Raw genomic sequence first — 19,826 nt, forward strand, 5'->3', positions numbered from 1 at the left:
GCTTTCGTGACTGCAGGGATCCATCTTCTTGGTTCTTTCGGTAAAGTCACGTAGAAGGGAAGTAATAAAATAATAAAAATAAAATACCTGAAGACGGCTGCTTGCGTTGTAGCCGAAACGTCGTGAGAATTATTTTATTATGTTTTATTTTTATTATTTTATTACTTCCCTTCTACGTGACTTTACCGAAAGAACCAAGAAGATGTACAGAGTGGTTAAAAACATTTTTACACTTATTATGGGACTATCATTTTTAATGGAAACAACGGATAATATACTAACATAACAAATGTTTGTTAATAGCTTCAAAACCTCGGGAGTATTCACTTGTTCGCCATTATTGTCATCACACGCCTCGAATCTTCTCCAGGTGGTCTCCAGAGCCCGGAGGCACATTTCTTGTGGTGGTGTTGTTGCAACTTCTCTATTGTTGCAAGTGTAGTGAGTTCAACTGAGTCGCAGACGCGCTCTTTGGAGGCAACACATTTATTGATACCAACACAAAGGGGTAACTGCCCCTTCACCAGATAACCTATGGTGGTGGACCACCAGGCTAACTACACTAATACGCTGGGAGTAGCTACAACAGACAGGGACCCCAGCTTGGGTCCAGGTCCACGTGTTGATGACTCTTCATGGACATCGAATGTAGATTCCTCAGATGAGAGCAGCAACGCTGAACCCCGGTCCCTCTTGGGACCCGGCTTACATCCTCACTGGTCGTGGCTGGCTCCGCCCTTGGCCACGACCACCTTCTCGAATCCTCGAGCAGGATCTCGCTTTGACACGTGACCACCCCAAGCCCCCACTTGGGGCCCCTGTGTAGACTTTACCAGTCACGTGTCCTCCGGGGTCAACCAGAGTGCCACGGCCTTTAGTAACCCCATTCCATGAAGATGGTTTGTCGTGAGGGCAGCACTGGCATCATCTCAGGGGCCGTCCATAAATGACGTCACGCACCTTGGGGGGGGAGGTGGGTAAAGACATTTGTGACGATGTGTGACGAGGGGGGGAGGGGGGGTTGAGAAATGTGACGTCACATCAAAATGCGCAACTTTAAATAAATATAGAAAACACGTTCTACTTAATTAAATAGACTTTTTAATAAATGTTTTCTCCTACAACATCAGAGTGCATCGCCACATTAAATACGCACTACAATGACAATAGTTTAAAGCGATTTTAAGCGTGTTTTATTTTTTTGGGGGGGGGGGGCAGAGCTTTGTGACGTCATATCTGAGGGGGGGGGTCTGGCTTTTTGTGACGCCGTGTGACGAGGGGGGGAGGGTCAAAAACCGGCCAAAATCCCGTGACGTCATTTATGGACGGCCCCTTAAATGGATTGCAACGGGCCGTTGGGGAGCCGGGTCATGGCGTCCTGTTGACATGGCAATCTAACGACCTCGGATTGTCCACAAGCCAGCTCGCGTTTGTTAACGCTTTAAAGAGGCCAATTCAAGTGGGCCGCATCTGGGCGTGTCTTCGTTTTCTCGTCAGGGTTAAATCGCCACCCTTTAATATTTAAATGCACGGTCGCGATGTTAATAATTGTCATAAACTTGCCACAATACAGGTCCCCAACGGCCGACCACGTGTTTGGGACTCCCCCCCCAAACCCCCCCCACCCCCCCCAAGCCCCCCCCCCACCCCCCAAGCCCCCCCCTCACCACCCCCCAAACCCCCCCCACCCCCAACCCCCTCCCCACACCCACCCCCCAAACCCCCCCCCCACCCCCAAGCCCCCCCCTCACCAACCCCCAAACCCCCCCCCACCCCCCAAGCCCCCCCCTCACCACCCCCCAAACCCCCCCCACCCCCAACCCCCTCCCCACACCACCCCCCAAACCCCCCCCACCCCCCAAGCCCCCCCCTCACCAACCCCCAAACCCCCCCCACCCCCCAAGCCCCCCCCTCACCAACCCCCAAACCCCCCTACCCAACCCCCCCCACCACCCCCCAAGCCCCCCCCCCACCACCCCCTCTCACATTCCCTAACGCGGATTAGCCAACCGCTCCGTCTCGGCGCCTCCCATTGGTCGACGCGGCGGCTCGGAGCCAATAGGAAGCGGCGTTGCATCGCGGCGCCACCATCCGCTGTAGGGAATCCGAGGGAGCGATGGCGGCGGCGACGGCGGCGGCGGCTTTAAATGGTTCTGCGGCAATGGCAGCGGCGGCGAAGAGTCGAGCGAAGCGCTACGACAAGATCGACTTCCTTGGCGAGGGACAGGTACGAGCCAAGCCTCTGGTTTTCCTCACACTCCTCCCCCCCCTGAGCTCGTCGTCATTGGTACTTGCAGGGCCCCCCCAATTCAGGCTTGAGGTGGAGGCCCTGTCCTGGATTTTGTCCTGGATTTTTCTGTTTGTGTAAAGTCACTTTAGGATGATAATGATGATAATAATAATAGGGGGGTTTTAGATTTGAAGCTTTCGTGACTGCAAGGATTCATACTCTTAGGTAAAAAAATAAAAAAGAAATTTAAACAAATAATAGAAATAATAATGATTTATTATTTTATTTCTATAATTATTTCTATAAATGTTATTATTTATTATTTCCTACGTGACTTTACCGAAAAAACCTAAGAGTATCATAGGGGTTTTCCCCTTTTTTATGGCAACAAAACTGAAACCTTTTTTTACAAGGATTCGTGTCTGCATTAACCACGATACTTGCAGTCAAATGCAAACAAACACACTGATAATATTGGCATTGGCCTCGAAACCGATTGGGCCACACCAATCACTTTAAGATGTTTTCATGCTTTTGTTTGTTGCGGTGGCACCCGATTCAAGAGCCGAATGGCTCACAGGGCTGTACCTAATAGATGAAACTGAAGCTGCCCATCGCCTTGTTGTGTGGGACACAATAAGTGTGGGACACAACAAGGCGTGCACGATCAGCTGCACTGCGAATCGCTGGGGGGCTCTTTTACCAATTCCACGTGGAGAAGATTGCGTGTTCTGTGTACGGGCTTTATGTGGTGATGGACAAAAGGTCATTCGCGATAGAGTTTCCCATTTATATGCCACATTGGGGAAACGTGCGGGAAAACAACTCCTTAAATAGATTTTTTAATCAACGGTTTTATTTAAAAATGCACCCAAAAGTCAAATTTTCTTTTTTTTTCAGCCGTCATCAGCTGATCAGAATATTTTTCGACACTTGTAACTAAAACGTAAAACCGTGGGGCGCTCCTTTAATATTTTTATGCATAATCAGTTGCTTTACAAATTATTTATTTTGATAAAAGTTTATTTGTGTGATACAATGAATGTCAAATTTATTGTCAATCATTAGCAGTTGAAGGGAAAATTTTGATTCAGTTTGCCATGAAGTGTGGAACATTTGCAAGTGTAATTCAACTGTTAAAGACACCAAAAACTCCACTGCCAATCCACGCTACCCGGTCATGAGAGTTGTTCGGACATACTTCACCACGCTGGTCATTGCGAGTAGTAGACCCAACAACATAGAAGTTACAGTCCTGTATATAAATACAATAATTAATTTTGCTGCTCAGTCCTGTGATGGCCATAACGTATGTCAGACGACATTGCAGTCTGCAATACCGGTTTGCATTGCCATCCAAGCACGATCTAGCAGGCTAATAATATTCTCTGCTTAGCTTACAACAAATACACGTGCTTTTATGATCATTTACCAGGTGGCGCCGTGCCCTTGTTTAAATCGACTCGGTCTATCGGGCTCGAGAAAAATTAACCCGTAAAAACAAAGTTTTTCACTATAAATCCTTTATATGCGTGTTCAATGGGCCACAACCCAGCCCACATTGGTCTTTGAAATGGGCGGCTAGAGTCCTCTCGTCCTCTGGCTTGAGATGGCTGCCACCTATGGGTCAGATGATTGCCTGCCACCATTAAGCAATTTGTAATTAAATATAATTATTTTTTACCTAAAAAGTGTAAAATTTCGGAACAAATTTCACGAAAAGAAATTGTCACGCACAACGAGTCTGTGTGCAAAATGTCAGCTCGATTGGATCACGGGAAGTGGGTTAAAAAACGACCGAAAGATTTGCACGGTCGTAAGCGCGCAAGCAAGCAATCAAGTGAATTTAATATAAAGGATTTAAAAATTAGTACGACTTTGAAGTAAAAAAAAACTGGAGGGGACCGGCCTCTGTCATGAGAATGTGGAGTTGCCACTCCCGGTATCGGGCTTTGAATGGAAAATTAGAAACTCTTATTCAGTCTTGTTTGGGCATGGAGACACATTATCGTGAAGGAAAATTATCAATACTTTTGCCAAATATCATCATTTAGGACCCATCTAAAAAAATATTCCTGCAAAAATAAAAGTAATTTATATATATAGAATTCCACCCCCCCATGGCCAACACAGCAGTGGATTGACATGGCTGTAAATGATTACTCTGATATAATTCCTGGGATAGATGCCAATTAAGTAGAGTGCTCAGGCTCATAGGAGCATTTCATAGGTCCAGTTAAAAGCATCCGTGCAGATGCATAACTCTGTCAGTTGTTGCCTTGGTGATTGCGTTGTTTGAAATGTGAGTGTTTGAACTCGGTCTCCCCCCCTCTCCCTTTCATCCCAGTTTGCCACGGTCTACAAGGCCATGGACAAAGTAACGAACAAAATAGTTGCAATAAAAAAGGTTGGTTCATTAGTGCCCATTGCTTCGCACATACGTGGTTTGTTCTGTGTTGTTTGATTTTATGAAGAGTTTTGCATACAACGCAACGTGTAGTATAATGGCTCAGAGCCTACTTAGCGTGGTAAGAGAGATGATTAACATTCTGTATATCTAACATACACATCTGTCCCCGATGTTTAAGGCCTGATTCGTTTATTCAATTTGCAACTTAATCCTAATAATATCTTTATCTACACCGCTCTAGTTTATGTAATGTTCTGCTTTGCCATTGTGTAGCACAATAGCAAAGGTTGCGTACCAACCCAATCATTACTTTGTATGCTTGATCTGTGCTTGATTGCTGTAGATAAAACTGGGACACAGAACAGAGGCCAAGGATGGTAAGTAATTATTGAAGTAAAGAAACATTTCATAGGCACATTGTGTATTTAGATCTACTTAAATGTTAAATGTGTGCTCAATTCTTTGGCTGCATCTTAACAATTCCATTGCTGTAACTTGCACATGATGATGCATATTCTGAATACTTCTTTCGCAGGCATTAACAGGACTGCCCTACGGGAAATCAAATTGCTGCAGGAATTGAACCACCCCAACATCATCGGAGTAAGTGGTGGAAATATTTAAGCGAGAAATGTACTTTCGTGAAAGAGCATTCATTTTTTTAATGCAGTACATGACCAATATGAGTTCTCGGTCATTGCACTGTGCGAATAAGCAAGATTTTATTTCGTACTCAAATTCTTTGTTTTATTTAGCTCTTAGATGCCTTTGGCCACAAGTCAAACATCAGCTTGGTGTTTGACTTCATGGACACTGACCTCGAGGTAAGACAACAGAGACATGAACACTATACTGTTGAAGGGTAATTTTTAATTTTACGTGTTTAATTCTGAAGGTGGTTTTGCTTAAATTGTAACTGAAACAGATGTCATGTTCACAATTATTTGCATCGTTTTCATTATCATCAGCCTCCTGTTGCAGGATGAAGGCCTTGCCAAGTTGTTTCCATCTCTCATGCTCCTGCGATGTAACGATCCACCGAGAACTTGAGATGATTAATTGCTCATCATGACATCAGCGCTCGCTGCAATTGTCATTTATTGTTAACCACCAGCCGTAATCCCTTCCAGCAAGATGTCGTGCCCAAGACCTCTCAATTTCCTGAAGTCCACACGATGTCCCTCAATAATAGAGGTTTTTTTGAGTTAGATTGCGTAAATATAAATGTGTCGTTAAACCCGCCACCACCCGATACAGCCAATTGGTAAGGTTTGTCGCGTAAACAAAACATGCCAATCCATTACGAGTACAGCACACCAGTGTGTTGAAGAGTGTAAACCCACAACAAACCTTACTAATTGGCTGTCGGGTGGTGGCGGGTTTAACGACACATTCGTGTTTACGCGATCTAACCTAAAAACCTCTATTATGAATAATATTGGTTGTGAGAGCCCACATATTAAACTGATGATGCCTCTAAGCTGCATACGTCCGCTAAATCGATGTTCTTTCTCTTCCTATCGCCGTATATTTTCCAATCGTGTGCCTCGCCACACTTGTTTGCAAACATTTCAACTTGTGAATGGTTTCTAATGAAATATTAATGCGAGCGATATTGTTTGCAGGTAATTGTTAAGGATACAAGCCTGGTTCTGAGTCCTGCGAACATCAAGTCCTTCATGGTGATGACTCTACAGGGCTTGGAATACCTGCACATGCACTGGATTCTACACAGGGTAGGTGGCTCCTGCTTGCGCTATGTTGTCCTGCAATGCAGTATTATCTTATCATCAGCTCATGTAACTTTCACCTGAAGGCTCTTAGACACATACGTCCTCTCATCTCTACTGAAATTGCCAACACTTTGGCATGTTGCATAGTTGGGTCTCGCCTTGACTATTGTAACTCCGTCCTTGTCCGGACCTCCGCTGGCAACCTAAAGAAGCTTCAAAGACTACAAAATAACCTCCTGGCACGCGTCGTCATTGCCCACACTCATCCCCGCCTCGACTCACTAGCTCGTCTCCGCGCTCTCAACTGGCTCCCCATTGCCAGTAGGGTCACATACAAGACCGCCTGCCTCTGCCACAATGCCTTCATATCCGCCTGCCCGCCGTATCTTTCTTCATTATTGACAACTTGCAGCTCAGCACACGGCAGATGCCTGCGCAGCGCGACTCACGACCTCCTCTCAATACCAAGATCCAGGATGGTCATGTCTACGCGCTGCTTCTCGGTGGCAGCCCCAACAGTCTGGAACGATATCCCTCTGCACATTCGCAGCATCACCTCAATCGCCTCCTTCAAGAGACACTTAAAAACTCACCTCTACAATCATGCTTTTGAGCGACTCTGAGCTTGGCTCCGCGCCTCTGAGTTGCGGCCACTATGTCTGCAAATTTGCGCGCGTTACAAATTGTACTATTATTATTATTATCTTCATACTGTGCATTAAACAAAAATAGCAACACTAATTTTGTATAAAATATTAATGCATGTTTGCTTGTGATCAAATATCCATTTCAACAGGGATGATATGTTATGCCCGGCACGCTCATTATGATTCAACCAAATTAGAATATTCATGTTCTGTTGCACTTAAATATAAAACTAATTTTGTTTCTTATTGTATATTTTCTGCTATGTTAAATTTATATAATAGTTTAACTCCTATTGGATCATCTTTATAAGACAGATGGACAGGGCTAATGCATCAACAATTTCAACTTTCGTTTGAAAGTTAAAACGGAAGCAAACGGGTCACTCGTCGCAACATTTAGGTGAACTCCTGGCCTGGTCTTTAACTTATATGCCCTAAGGCTTGTGTAAGGTTATACATTTGTTGTATTTAGTGGGTATCTTTTGTAACCTATATTGTACACTATGGGAGAGGTGTGTTTACTTTCTGAACAACATTCATTGCATAGTACTTTTATCTTTATGCAGTTGTGTAATTAATACAAATAAAACTGGAATTGTGTGTATAGCTCTTCTGCAGGTTATTAACATTTTTTGCCATTGAATGTTTAACTACTGAGACGTGAACTTGACAGTTATATTCAAGAATTTGTGGCTTCCGTGTTTGTGTGATCATAACGTCACCACTACATCAGAAAAGTCTGCTGTTAATTTAATGCGTGTTGGACTTATTTGCGCACTGTGGCAATCGGTTGGCTACGTACGGAGGAGTCCGTACTTGTAGATCAACGTCATGCGCTCAACCAACAAACACAGACGTCTGAATAAAGGACAGAGGCTTGCCAACAGAGTGGTTATATGACCAGTTAAGTTTTGAAGACCTTCGTATGCAAATATAAGATATATTAATCGAGAATCACCTTCCCGCTACAGATGAGACATTGCTTTATGTACGCATATTGTCATGATAATTTCAATATGTATTGCATTGTCTGTGCTTTTGTTTTATCTGGGCTGTCCCCCCCCCCCATTACCGTGTAAAATCGAGAATTGACTGGTGCATTTGTAATATTTTCAGGATATGAAGCCCAACAATCTTCTGCTGGATGAGCAGGGGGTGCTCAAACTGGCCGACTTTGGTTTGGCCAAGTCGTTCGGCAGCCCAAGCCGAGTGTACACCCACCAGGTGGTGACGCGGTAAGTGATGCGACATTTGTCTCTTGCTGTGGGAATGTGGAGCAGCTTTAAGTTACAGAGTGCCGAGTGTCGGGCTACGACTTGCCAAGACGTTGCCTGACATTTGAAAAATAGAAACGCTCAGACACTGTGGCTAGCCACAGAAAATCATATCAGTAGCCTGAAGGGTAATCATGTGAAACTGGATATGGTTCTGAAAAAGTGACTTTATATTTCCCCAGGTTTCCATTTGAAACTGAAATACATATAGATAAAACTCCAGGAGTAGTTTATGGTACGGGGGTTTCTGTAATGATGGCACGATCTGAACTGTTATGTTGCTTACCGGCTAGAATTTCTAAGTGCTGTTATATATAATGACTTAAAAAAAAGAATTGCATGTGTGCGTGCCTACCATTTGAAAGTTTCGGATGAATGTGTATATGTGTGCGCCCTTGTCAGGGGAGCGGTAGTGTAGTGGTTAGCGCGCTGCGCTATGAACCTGGCGACCCGGGTTCGATTCCCGCTCACGGCTAACACCAGTGACGATTATCTGAACCGGTCCTGGGCCTCCCCTAGGTCGACTCAGCCTTAAACGAGTACCTGGTGCGGTGTGTAAACATCGCCACTGGGGAGACAAAGGCGGTCGGGCGTGGTGCTGGCCACCCACCCCCTCGTTCGTGTACCGTTCCGGCCTTCATAGGTGCTCACTAACAGCACTTGCCCCTACAGTCTGTTAAGGCTATACAGGGGATCTTTGTCTTTGCCCTTGTCAGGTGGTACCGCTCTCCGGAGCTGCTCTTCGGAGCTCGGATGTACGGAGTCGGGGTGGACATGTGGGCCGTAGGCTGCATCCTCGCCGAGCTGCTGCTTCGGGTACGCATTTTGCGAGCGCGTTCGATACTCGCACACGAACCTCGCTCGTGAGTCTCACGATTCTACTTGCGACAGTGTGCATCTCACTGCCCATGACACACCCTTACACAAGTGGAGGCTTGCAGGGGTTTCTTGACAATCTTTGTGTTTTTATTTCAGATAGATGCTTGATATCCTCTGCCCATATTTATTGACAGTGACTGGACCAGTTCTGTGGTTGCTATCTCAATAAGATGGACTATAGCAATGTATTTACAGCCCTTGGTCAGTCCATTGCTAGATGAAGGCCTCGCCATGCTTTTTCGGTCATTGGGGTTGGATCATACTTGTTCATGCTGGTCAGTGTGGGTTGGTGAATGAAGAGGCCTTGGACGAGTTCAGAAATCTCTTGCCACTCGTGTTAGCCACGGCTGGGAATCCAACTCCAGTTGTTGGATTCAGAGTGTAATGCTTTAACAATCACATCACCGTTACCACCCAGTGTACACTATAATCCAGTTACGCACATTTCTAATGCACTGGAAGTTTTTATAAAATCGATTTTTTTTTCAGACACCGTTCTTGCCTGGTGATTCGGATCTCGATCAACTGAGCAAAATCTTTGAAGCGCTTGGAACGCCCACGGAGGAGCTGTGGCCGGTATGTTACCGTTAAGCGCAACCGCTGCTTACAAACACCACCATATAACATGGGAGCATCTCATTCGGTGCTTTCAACCACCACACTGCAAGTGAAAGCACTTCGCTTTCTGCTCCATCCCTTCGTCCCTTTTCTCAGGCTCTTACAACCTCGCTCACTTCAATGAGCTATTAACTCTTATCTACTGCACCTTTAACGGTGGTGTTTGTGTTTGGCCACTTGGCTTTTTGTGCCTGGTGGGCCTGTGCTCGGCAACTGATCTATTATAATCAAATATTAATTTACTCTGTGGTGTGCTCTTCCGATCTGTGCTGTGATGCCTTGCGGTGCTGTGATGCACACTAGGGGATGACGACCCTCCCTGACTATGTGGAGTACAAATCCTTCCCGGGCACCCCGCTCGAGAACATCTTCACAGCGGCCACAGACGATCTCCTGGAACTCCTTCAGGGCCTCTTTACATTCAGCCCTGCTGCCCGCCTCACTGCCACGCAGGTGATGCCCTCGGCAGCACGGCCTGTCTGGCCTAGTCGGGAGCGTTGTGGAAGGACTGCTGGTTGCGTTGAACGTGTTAACTAATTATTCACGCTTTCCAACTCGGGTTAAATCGTTTATGTATCACTGTAGTTTCTGGATTATGAGACACTGTTGTCCGCCTGTAGAGTATTTTCAAATAAAAAAGTTGGAGGTGCAGAGTTGAGAATCATCTTGCCAAAGACGGTTCTCCAAAGCAATACATTGCCACACAGAGAAGAGAAGGCCACCACCGGCCGTTTAGAATAATCTTCCAGAAGACATCTCTCCCCATTTTGAAACGGCACAATCATCTTCTGGAAATCGGCTCTAAAAAGTACCATATTCTCCCATTTATAAAACACACCTTTTCTTAAAATCGACCCCAAAGTTGGGGTTTGCGTGTTACTTTAATCCTCGAAAACTGTAGTTTTGTGTTCGTCCACTCGTAATAAGAAGTGCATGATAACTCTCATACAAATAATACATTATCAACCAAACTGTGGTTTAGAGTTGTGTTGCAAGTAGAAGCTGACCGTATTAAAAAGTGATCAAATAGATGAAATGGTTGCCAAAAACTTAAAGGCAGAAACCACAACACAATGGACTTTTGGCAAATATGTAAACGCATTTTACCTTGAAAGCTACACGGCGGCTATCATTATGCTAATGTAATATTACTTTATTGATTTTTACAAAACAGTAATTCAATGTAATGTTACTTTAACACTTCCAAAGGCAAGCGCATGTTGCAAACAGTTACATAATCCACACTCGTGCTCGATTTATTCCTAACGTTTTTGTTCACCTCATCAACGCCTGCGTACGTGCAGGCGATGCAGATGCCCTACTTCAGCAACAGGCCGGGTCCCACGCCTCCTGCCCAGCTGCCACGGCCCAGCTTTGCCCGCGAGGTCATGAAGGAGCATGAGCGCGGCACCGTCAAACGCAAGAGGTTCGAAGACGCTGAAGCAGGTACCGCGTCCGTCGTAGCGCCACCCACCCACCCACCTGCCCTTCCCCCTCCGGCGTTATGTACGCGCACTCGTACAGTCCTGTCGCTCCACTGCGGGATGAGGGCTTCGCACAACTGCGCAGGTCGCGGGCGTTGGTTGATAAGTACGGGTTGGTGAAGGCAAGGGGGCATCGATGTTTTTGGATCAAGCGTAGATTAGACTAAAGCACTTCGCTCCACTGCCGTCTGCTGACCGCCGCGAAGCACAGCCTACGGCAGCAGGCCAGGTCCCCCACGCCTGGCCCGCACCTCTGCTTAACACGGTTGGGTACATATGGCGTGAAACGAGTTCAACATGACTTAAAACTTTCGTGACTGACTGCAGGAATTCATGTTCTATGGTTCTTTCGGTAAAGTCACGTAGATAGAAAAACGAATAACAATTAAATAATAAAAAATCAAGTGAATACAAATATCACGATTTAAAGCTTTCGTGACTGCAGGGATTCATCTTCTTGGTTCTTTCGGTAAAGTCACGTAGAAGGGAAATAATAAAATAATAAAAATAAAACATCATAAAATAAATATCACGACGTTTCGGCCACAACGCAAGCAGCCGTCCTCAGGTGAAGAACAGGTCTGTCGGAAAGACAGCGTCTGAATGACGCTGTCTGAATGACGCGTCTGAATGATGCTGTCTTTCCGACAGACCTGTTCTTCACCTCAGGACGGCTGCTTGCATTGTGACTTTACCGAAAGAACCAAGAAGATGAAATATCACGATGTTTCGATCGCAACACAAGCGGTCGTCATCAGGAACAGGGAGGTTAGCCTCAGAGGGCAGGATGTTTATAACAGTTTAGAGATGGGCGGGGCAGCTAATGTTAATGTAGAAGAGGACTTTACCAAAAGAACCATAGAATATAAGTTCAACATGCATATATACAACCTGGCATGCACGGTGATTGTTCGTCAAGCACGATCCTGGCTTAAAATCCTGCATAACATCCGAGATCTGAGGAGGCCGGGCTCGCTCCGGGTGATTTGGTCACAGGCTCGGTGTAATGATGTGACAATAATTTGGAATAAATAACACCAGAGCGACTTCAAATGTAAGTTCCTTGTTAGACCACATTTTTATTATGGCTTGTGGTTCAAATGTGCATATATTGATTGACATTGGTGCACTGTCTCTATTCACTTGAATGCAGGCAATGTACATTGGTCTAGCCATGTGCTCTGCTTTGTTTTAATTGTCAAGAACACTGGCGAATTGCTCTGATGCTGGATACAATTTTTGAGTACGATATGGTTCTGAAAAAGTGACTTTATATTTCCCCAGGTTTCCATTTGAAACTGAAATACATATAGATAAAACTCCAGGAGTAGTTTATGGTATGGGGGTTTCTGTAATGATGGCACGATCTGAACTGTTATGTTGCTTACCGGCTAGAATTTCTAAGTGCTGTTATATATAATGACTTAAAAAAAAAGAATTGCATGTGTGCGTGCCTACCATTTATATGTGTGCGCCCTTGTGGTTTCACTCTTCAACACACCGGTGGGCTAAAGTAGTGAACTATTTGTCTTTTGTCAACGTGACACTTTTTTGCTGATTGGCCGTGTCGGGTGGTGGAGGGTTTACGACACATTTATAAATAACGCGATCTAACCCAAAAACGTTTATTATGAAAAACATGTCTCTCAATGTCTGGTTTCTCTGAGACTTTTACCATACACATCTTGGCAGTGCAGCAGACAAACATTTAGACACTGTGTTGATTAACATTTCTACTTGTCATGCCTTCTAGAAGTGTAAATGTCACTGACTGGGCCGTCCTTTCACACTGTCGTCATCGTGTTTGTTGGTGCTGCAGGGTGCCTGGCCAAGAAGCTGATCTTCTGAGTCTCCTCAGGGATCCACGGTGCCTCCACTGACCGCCGAAGATGTGGAAGTGCTTGAACAAGCGCGTCACGTACATTCCTCTGCGGGAGTCCCCTCCACTAGACGCACAGGCCTTTTGTCAATCCAATGCTGGGTGAGGGCCTCTGTTAATATGCCCGTACTTTATGATGCCCGTCAATGCGGGTTGGTGAAGGTGGGGAGCATAGATGCGACAGCATAGACAGTACAATACAACGATGTGTTTTTACTGCACGTCCCTTCCCTGCTGCCCACCACATAGACCCGCAGCCGCCTATAAGCAACCCGGAGTGCAAGGTGGTCGTCAGTCCAAGCACACATCGGACTGAGTCCTATTAGCTTCCAAGGTCTGACTAATTGAATTGGTGTCCGGGGCATTTCAGAAATTGCTTTCAAGTGGATCGCGGTACGGTGTGAATTCTCTGGTCTGGAGCAGAGCTTCGCAGACTCCACTCCTCACATCCTGCCACTTGGCACGTACGGCCGTTTTGTCAGTCCAGAATCGGAATATTTATACTGGAGGAATCCGATCGAGCTATAAAGTTCTTTTCTCACAGATGCCCGGATGTCCAGTCTGCTGCTGGACACGAGATCCTTTCCACGCCTTCGTCGGTTGAGGATTATTTGTTTCGGGTTTTTTGTGAGTTTGATCGCGTAGATGTAAAAGTGTCGTTAAACCCACCACCACCACCCGACGGCCAAAACGTGCCAATTAGTTAGTTGTTCAGCACACCGCTGGGTTGGAGAGTAAACCCACAACATTTACAATTCGAGTTCGACGTTTCGCCGGCAATTACAACCAGAATCATCGGGTGACAGCCAGAATTGTGAAGAAATCCTGTTTCGGTCTTCGACGGGGTAAATGTGATGTCTTCACTTGAGCCAATTGGTTGCGAAGACCAGAGGGGGCGGGGGGGCGGGGGGTTAATGTGTCAATGAATTACAATAATATCTATTCTTAGTTGGGTTATTCATAGTTAATAAACATACATTATGTGTGTACGTTATGTCGTTTTCGGTAAAAAAATCGCAATACCTGTAATTGGCTGCTCACAGTTAATCACCATCGACGAACGGAGACCTGAATCAGCGTGCAATTAACAGTGTATTGCTTGATACGGATTATTTGATAATTGTGAGGGTTAGTATAGGTGGGGAGCATAGTGGCAGGAGCGTTTAAACTACAGGCACCCCTCGCTTCATGCTATGCTGTAGATGGCCGATTCTTTATTACGCTGCTTGTCCTGGAGAACATTTTTACTGAAAATGAAAATCTAAAAAGCGGTACGAGTGAGAAAGCGCATCTTGAGCACTAAGCGAGCTCTAAGTTTACGGCACAACAATAGATTTGCTGTAGTATCCTCTGCTGCGGACACAGCGCTTTTGCGCTCTAAACTATTTCCTTTCTGATACAAATCATGGCATTACATCTTCTTGGTTCTTTCGGTAAAGTCACGTAGAAGGGAAGTAATAAAACAAAAATAAAACATAATAAAATAATTCTCACGACGTTTCGGCCACAACGCAAGCAGCCGTCCTCGGGTGAAGACCAGGTCTGTCGGGGAGACAGCGTCTGAATGAAACGCCACCACGCTTGGAGCGTATATTTAAGCTGGGTTGGAAGGGGGGAAGGGCGCCTTGACAAAATAATTTGCATATCAAGAGGAATTTAGCATATTTATGGGAAATGCAGGTATGTGATATTACCTTTGAGCCGGCTGCTTGCGATGTGGCCGAAACGTCGTGATAATTATTTTATTATGTTTTATTTTTATTATTTTATTATTTCTACGTGACTTTACCGAAAGAACCAAGAAGATGAATCCCTGCAGTCACGAAAGCTTTAAATCGAAATCATGGCAATTACACTTTGCATGCACACCCTCATGATTGGTACACATGATGGGTTGTGAGGACTGACGTTTGAGAAGCCCTGTCGTAGGTAGTGCGTTGTACACATTTAGTTTTCAAGTTTTTCATTAAAGCAAGGAGGGTGGAGTTTTTTTGTTGTTCACAGAATAACATTACTTTATAAACGTCTACCTGTTACATCTCGCAAGCAGTTGCTGCGCCTGGCTGTCCACAGACCCGCCGAGTTATATAATGCGCAGCACGGGACCCCGCTGTGGGAACCGGAGCTTGGCTGAGACCGAGAGCCGCCGTAGACTTCACGCTTACAGAATTCTGTGTCTGCTGTTTGGGCCATTAGCGTCCCTGGGGGGCGCCTCCCCCCCCCGCCCCCCGGTACTGATGTTGTGGCGTGACGTGAACGTTGATCCGTTGCCCCCCAAGTAAGCGGTAAAGTTGAGCGATTGATTTCGGCTTGGATGAATATATTCTGATAACCATACAGATACTTGGTAGCACATGCATTGCTAATCACAAGCTTAAAGAGCAAATTCGCATATTTAATGCAGTTCAGATGTATATTTTTGTATCCATTCGCAAATACTGTTTGTACTGTATATAAATTCCCATGTACGGATAGCATGAAATACAAACCCACTTGTCAAACGTCGTGCAGAAGGTTTTTGTTTGCCGGTCGATTGTGTACATTTACGTGATCGTGATTGCGAGTGTGTGCTGTGTTATCGGAAGCCTCCAGAGTGAAAGGAATATCCAACTCAACTGGAGGCTGCGGTATGGACAGATATGTAGAAAAGTCGGATAGACCATGCGCAACTATTGAACTGGTGGTTAATTCGGGTGGGTATGTGATGTTTGGGTTTACGACATACTGTTGTGTTAAATGTGCAAAATATCAGTGGTCTCGGTACGTTTAAAATATTTCGGGAGATAAGCCCCGGTTCGGTCACAAGATGTAAACTGCAAAAATAAAGTTGTGGTTCTTCAGTTTAACGTTCATTCTTGAAGTTCTTAGACTATAAAGGCCGTACGAGTTCACAACGTTCAGGTTTATTGGCCCTTGCTCATAAAATCAGACAGAGGCTCTCTTACAGCAGCACACTGATGCACTATGTGTCTCGCATGATTGCTATGGGATCAACAGCGGAGAGGTCAGGATTGGGATTAACCTTCACATACTTCAAGAGATGTGTGAATCACCCATATCAGTCATTGACATCTTGATCAACTGCCGAGTACAGGTTTCCCTCGCTATGTGCTGTTGATACGCTCGAAAAAAAGCAAACCCGTACGAGACTGCTGCCTGCCTACAGTACACACTGTCGCATTTGAGTGAATATATCGATGTTTTGGTTAGCCGGATGTGCAGCCCGAAATTGCACAAATCAAATCCGCAAAAGCGAGGGAAACCAAGTATTCAGAAAATATATATTTTTTAAACATGTTTTTATTTACGAAAGCTCAGCAGCAAGCTGCTTAGACAACTCAAGTGGATATTTCCACTTTGGCAATAATTCCAATCGAAGTTGAAGGGGAAATACTTGGTGTTTAATTCAACCGGTTATTACAATGCACACAATTGTGTCAGTCCACTGATGGTTGGATAAAGGCCTTTACCGTTCCACGACGTCTTGGTCGTGCGAGGGTGTTGAACCATACTTCACCACTCTGGTCAGCCCGGGTTGGGGGAGGCATGCCATCAATGCGCAGCAAGAGGTCGTGGCCAGGATTTTAACTTGGGTCGCTGTGTTCAAGTTCATTTATTTGGTATAAACCTGAGTCATTCGGCTCTTGAATCGGGTGCAACGGCAAAAAAACTAAAACATGAACAAGAAAACATCTTAAAGAGACTATGCGCAAACAGAAAAATCCAGGGAAAAAACAGCAAAAATCTTCCAGAAAAAGCACCGTACACCAACGCTGTGTGCAAAAATTTTAGTGGGATGCAAGTCAACAACAACCACAAGACAACTTAGATTAAGGCCATCAGTCTAACTCCGTACTACAACAAACATGGCACAGTGCAAGAATCACTGTGCTGAGAAATGAGCAATAATATCGTGTATGTAAGTGGAGTGATTTCTGCTCATTGTAAAATCCAGTTATTGATCTGTTATGAGATAACACATTAAGCATTGGGAACTGCAGTTAATCAAATCACTGGGGGTGTTGGGCTAATGTTGCATAATCTACACCGGCTTGAGGAACTACTGAAAAACATTCCCTGAAGCTGTTTATATACAACATCCCGCTGGTAAGCAGCGGGGTACACATCTTCAAGGAGGTATGATGACTCCTTGTTATCCCTGACCCAAAACCATTATACAGTACACGACTAAAAAGTGTCTACAACATGAAATGAATCTCTCCATACAATTGGCTAATTGTATTCCTGGAATAACGTCTGTAGTTTCTGGGAAAGGGTGTGTTGAACTGGTGATGGAAAACCAGTCTTGGCATTCCGTTGATTGTGCTATCTAAACCCGCGGCCTACAATGATTCATCAACTCCCGCTGACGGTACAAGCATTGAAACGCGTGCGAAGTGATTCTGGTTTATGCAAGTTATGTGTGTGCATGTTTTTATTTTACAATATGTTAGATTTACAATACAAACTCAACACATCAGTCAATAACAGTGGTCATAAATAGAAAAAATATATATAATAGATGACATTTCCGGCAAACACAGAAAGGCCGTTGCCTGAAACGTCAACCATTTTTTTGGCTTAAGACCACAGTGTTATTTTTGCGCCACCGTGGCGAGATGTTAACTACCTCGCCTGGTTTAAAGGAGGTCGTGGGTTCGATCTCGATGCCTGTGTATTTGGAGTTTGCATGTTCTCTCTCCCCGTGGTCGCGTGGATTTTTCTCTGGGACCTCCAGTTTTTCCTGCAAATTTTAGAAACGCTCGTTTTAGAGTTTGGCTGCAATAACATTTGCCACGTGATAAGCCACTTTGTTGAGCTATCATTTGTGGCCAGGTCGCTTCTGAAAAATAGCAATATAACTCGGTGGGCCTTACCTGGTAAAATAAAAAAATATTTGTTTTTAGTTCAGTGTTAGTGTATTGTCATGTAGACTTGTGCACCACTGCCAATGCTGCCAGCTACATCACCAAACATCTTGTTTAACGTTGTAGCATTTCATATAGTTTGCAAATATTTCTTTACATTTCGGCTCACGGAGTGAAAATGTCGAACAACCAAAATGTAAAATGTCGATTTAAAGTTTTCGTGACTGCAGGGATTCATCTTCTTGGTTCTTTCGGTAAAGTCACGTAGAAGGGAAATAATAAAATAATAATAATAAACATAATAAAATACAATTCTCACGAGGTTTCGGCCACAACGCAAGCAGCTGTCCTCCGATGAAAGACAGCGTCATTCAGACGCTGTCTTCCCGACAGACCTGTTCTTCACCTGAGGACGGCTGCTTGCGTTGTGGCCGAAACATCGTGAAAATTGTATTTAATAATGTTTTATTTTTTATTATTTTATTATTTCCCTTCTACGTGACTTTACCGAAAGAACCAAGAAAACCAAAATGTAATGAACCGAAAACATTCACAATGCGACGGGGCAACAGGGGCGAGAGTCCAAGTCGTTTAACAATTGTGGGAGATGGAATGTGACTTGGACGGTGCCACGTGTCGCGGTAGATACTGGACGTTGTCGCAACCAAATTATCAGACGCGGATGAAATGAAATGTCGAGCTCTGCACGACGGAGCTCCCCTACACGGCCAACGTTAAAATGTCTTAAAATGTGTCCCTGGGGGGAAACCACCCAACACCGGGAGGTGACACGTGACGAGTCACCACAGCGAGAGGGCATCATCAGAGATGTCGCGCGCGTGCCATCGAGATATGTTTCGGGTCACCAACCCACCCATCAAAACATGGAAATCTATCGCGCTAACGCTGGAACAAACGGTCCCGACCACACGCTGACGTTTGCCTTACGTTGCATCTCTACCGGGCAATACCAATGCTGGCTGAAACGAAGCCCTGTTTAACACGCACCACCACCACCAACGGAACCCAGCCACCGCACGTGTTGCCACAGCGCACGCGTGGCCAAGAGTGCAAACGAGGACACGGCGCGAGTTGAGCCGGGGGGGGGTGGGGGGCAGACACTCTTGAGCATCGCTCCTCCTGCCAGCTGCTAGGGGGCGCTACCCCCCACCACCACCGCCCCATCACACACACGCGGGGTAGGGGACGAGCAGCACCGCCCCAGCTCCAACCCCAATGTTCGCTCCGCCTTAAACCCCCCCAACACAACTCCCCCTCGACACGGCGCAGCTGTTCCCGTTACTCGCGCGTGCGCGGGGGGTCAGATCTGCTCTGGGGCTGCTCGCTCGCTCATCTCTCGGCGATGGCAGCAGCAGCAGCAGGAGGTGATGGAGGTGATGGAGTTGGAGGCGTCTCGGGTCTGCTGTTCGACTACGCGGATGCTGCCGTGGCCGTGTACTCGCGAGTGCGCAGCGAGTGGAGCGACTGCTCCGACTGCGGCCCCGCGCTCGCTGCGCGCACGCTGCGCAACGCGGCCACGTTCGGGCGCCGCGACGCGGTCATCGTGGTCGTGTTGGCGCTCGCGTGGATCACGGCGCGCATCCTCGCCACGTCCCACGTCTTCAAGGTGACTCGCTGGGGGGGGGGGCACGACACGGACGGGTTTCGATTTGAAGCTTTCGTGACTGCAGCATGGATTCATCTTGTTGGTTCTTTCGGTAAAGTCATCACGTAGAAGGGAAGTAATAAAATAATAAAAATAAAACATAATATTTTATTATGTTCTATTTTTATTATTTTATTA

At 45.6% G+C, this 19,826-nt stretch overlaps 2 protein-coding genes across 2 annotated transcripts in view; both read left to right on the forward strand.

Annotated features, from left to right (window-relative positions):
- Positions 1-2,097: 2,097 nt before the first annotated feature.
- On the forward strand, positions 2,098-15,994 carry LOC133354235 (cyclin-dependent kinase 7-like). Its single transcript, XM_061570923.1, has 12 exons — positions 2,098-2,227; positions 4,578-4,637; positions 4,984-5,017; positions 5,176-5,243; positions 5,396-5,464; positions 6,266-6,376; positions 8,137-8,255; positions 9,011-9,110; positions 9,663-9,749; positions 10,095-10,244; positions 11,096-11,237; positions 13,095-15,994. Exons 1-12 carry the CDS (start codon positions 2,117-2,119, stop codon positions 13,121-13,123), a joined length of 1,080 nt encoding a protein of 359 aa, XP_061426907.1. The 5' UTR covers positions 2,098-2,116; the 3' UTR covers positions 13,124-15,994.
- A 3,303-nt stretch (positions 15,995-19,297) lies between these two features.
- The window catches only part of LOC133354099 (ceramide synthase 1-like), a 31,327-nt gene continuing 30,798 nt past the window's right edge, over positions 19,298-19,826 (forward strand). Inside the window, exon 1 of the mRNA XM_061570672.1 lies at positions 19,298-19,649. Coding sequence (XP_061426656.1) covers positions 19,386-19,649 — 264 coding nt within the window. The 5' untranslated portion in view covers positions 19,298-19,385. The remainder of the gene's footprint in view (positions 19,650-19,826) is intronic.

This window comes from Lethenteron reissneri, chromosome 46 (genome assembly GCF_015708825.2).
Source record: "Lethenteron reissneri isolate LAM-NWPU_2019-01 chromosome 46, ASM1570882v1, whole genome shotgun sequence".
Lineage (NCBI taxonomy): Eukaryota > Metazoa > Chordata > Hyperoartia > Petromyzontiformes > Petromyzontidae > Lethenteron > Lethenteron reissneri.

Excerpts from the sequence above, each read along its gene's own strand:
- LOC133354235 (XM_061570923.1), top strand. The coding sequence starts at position 2,117 with ATGGCGGCGGCGACGGCGGCGGCGGCTTTAAATGGTTCTGCGGCAATG. Across the intron at positions 5,244-5,395 it reads ACCACCCCAACATCATCGGA|CTCTTAGATGCCTTTGGCCA; the intron begins GTAAGTGGTGGA and ends TGTTTTATTTAG. Across the intron at positions 8,256-9,010 it reads ACCCACCAGGTGGTGACGCG|GTGGTACCGCTCTCCGGAGC; the intron begins GTAAGTGATGCG and ends TGCCCTTGTCAG.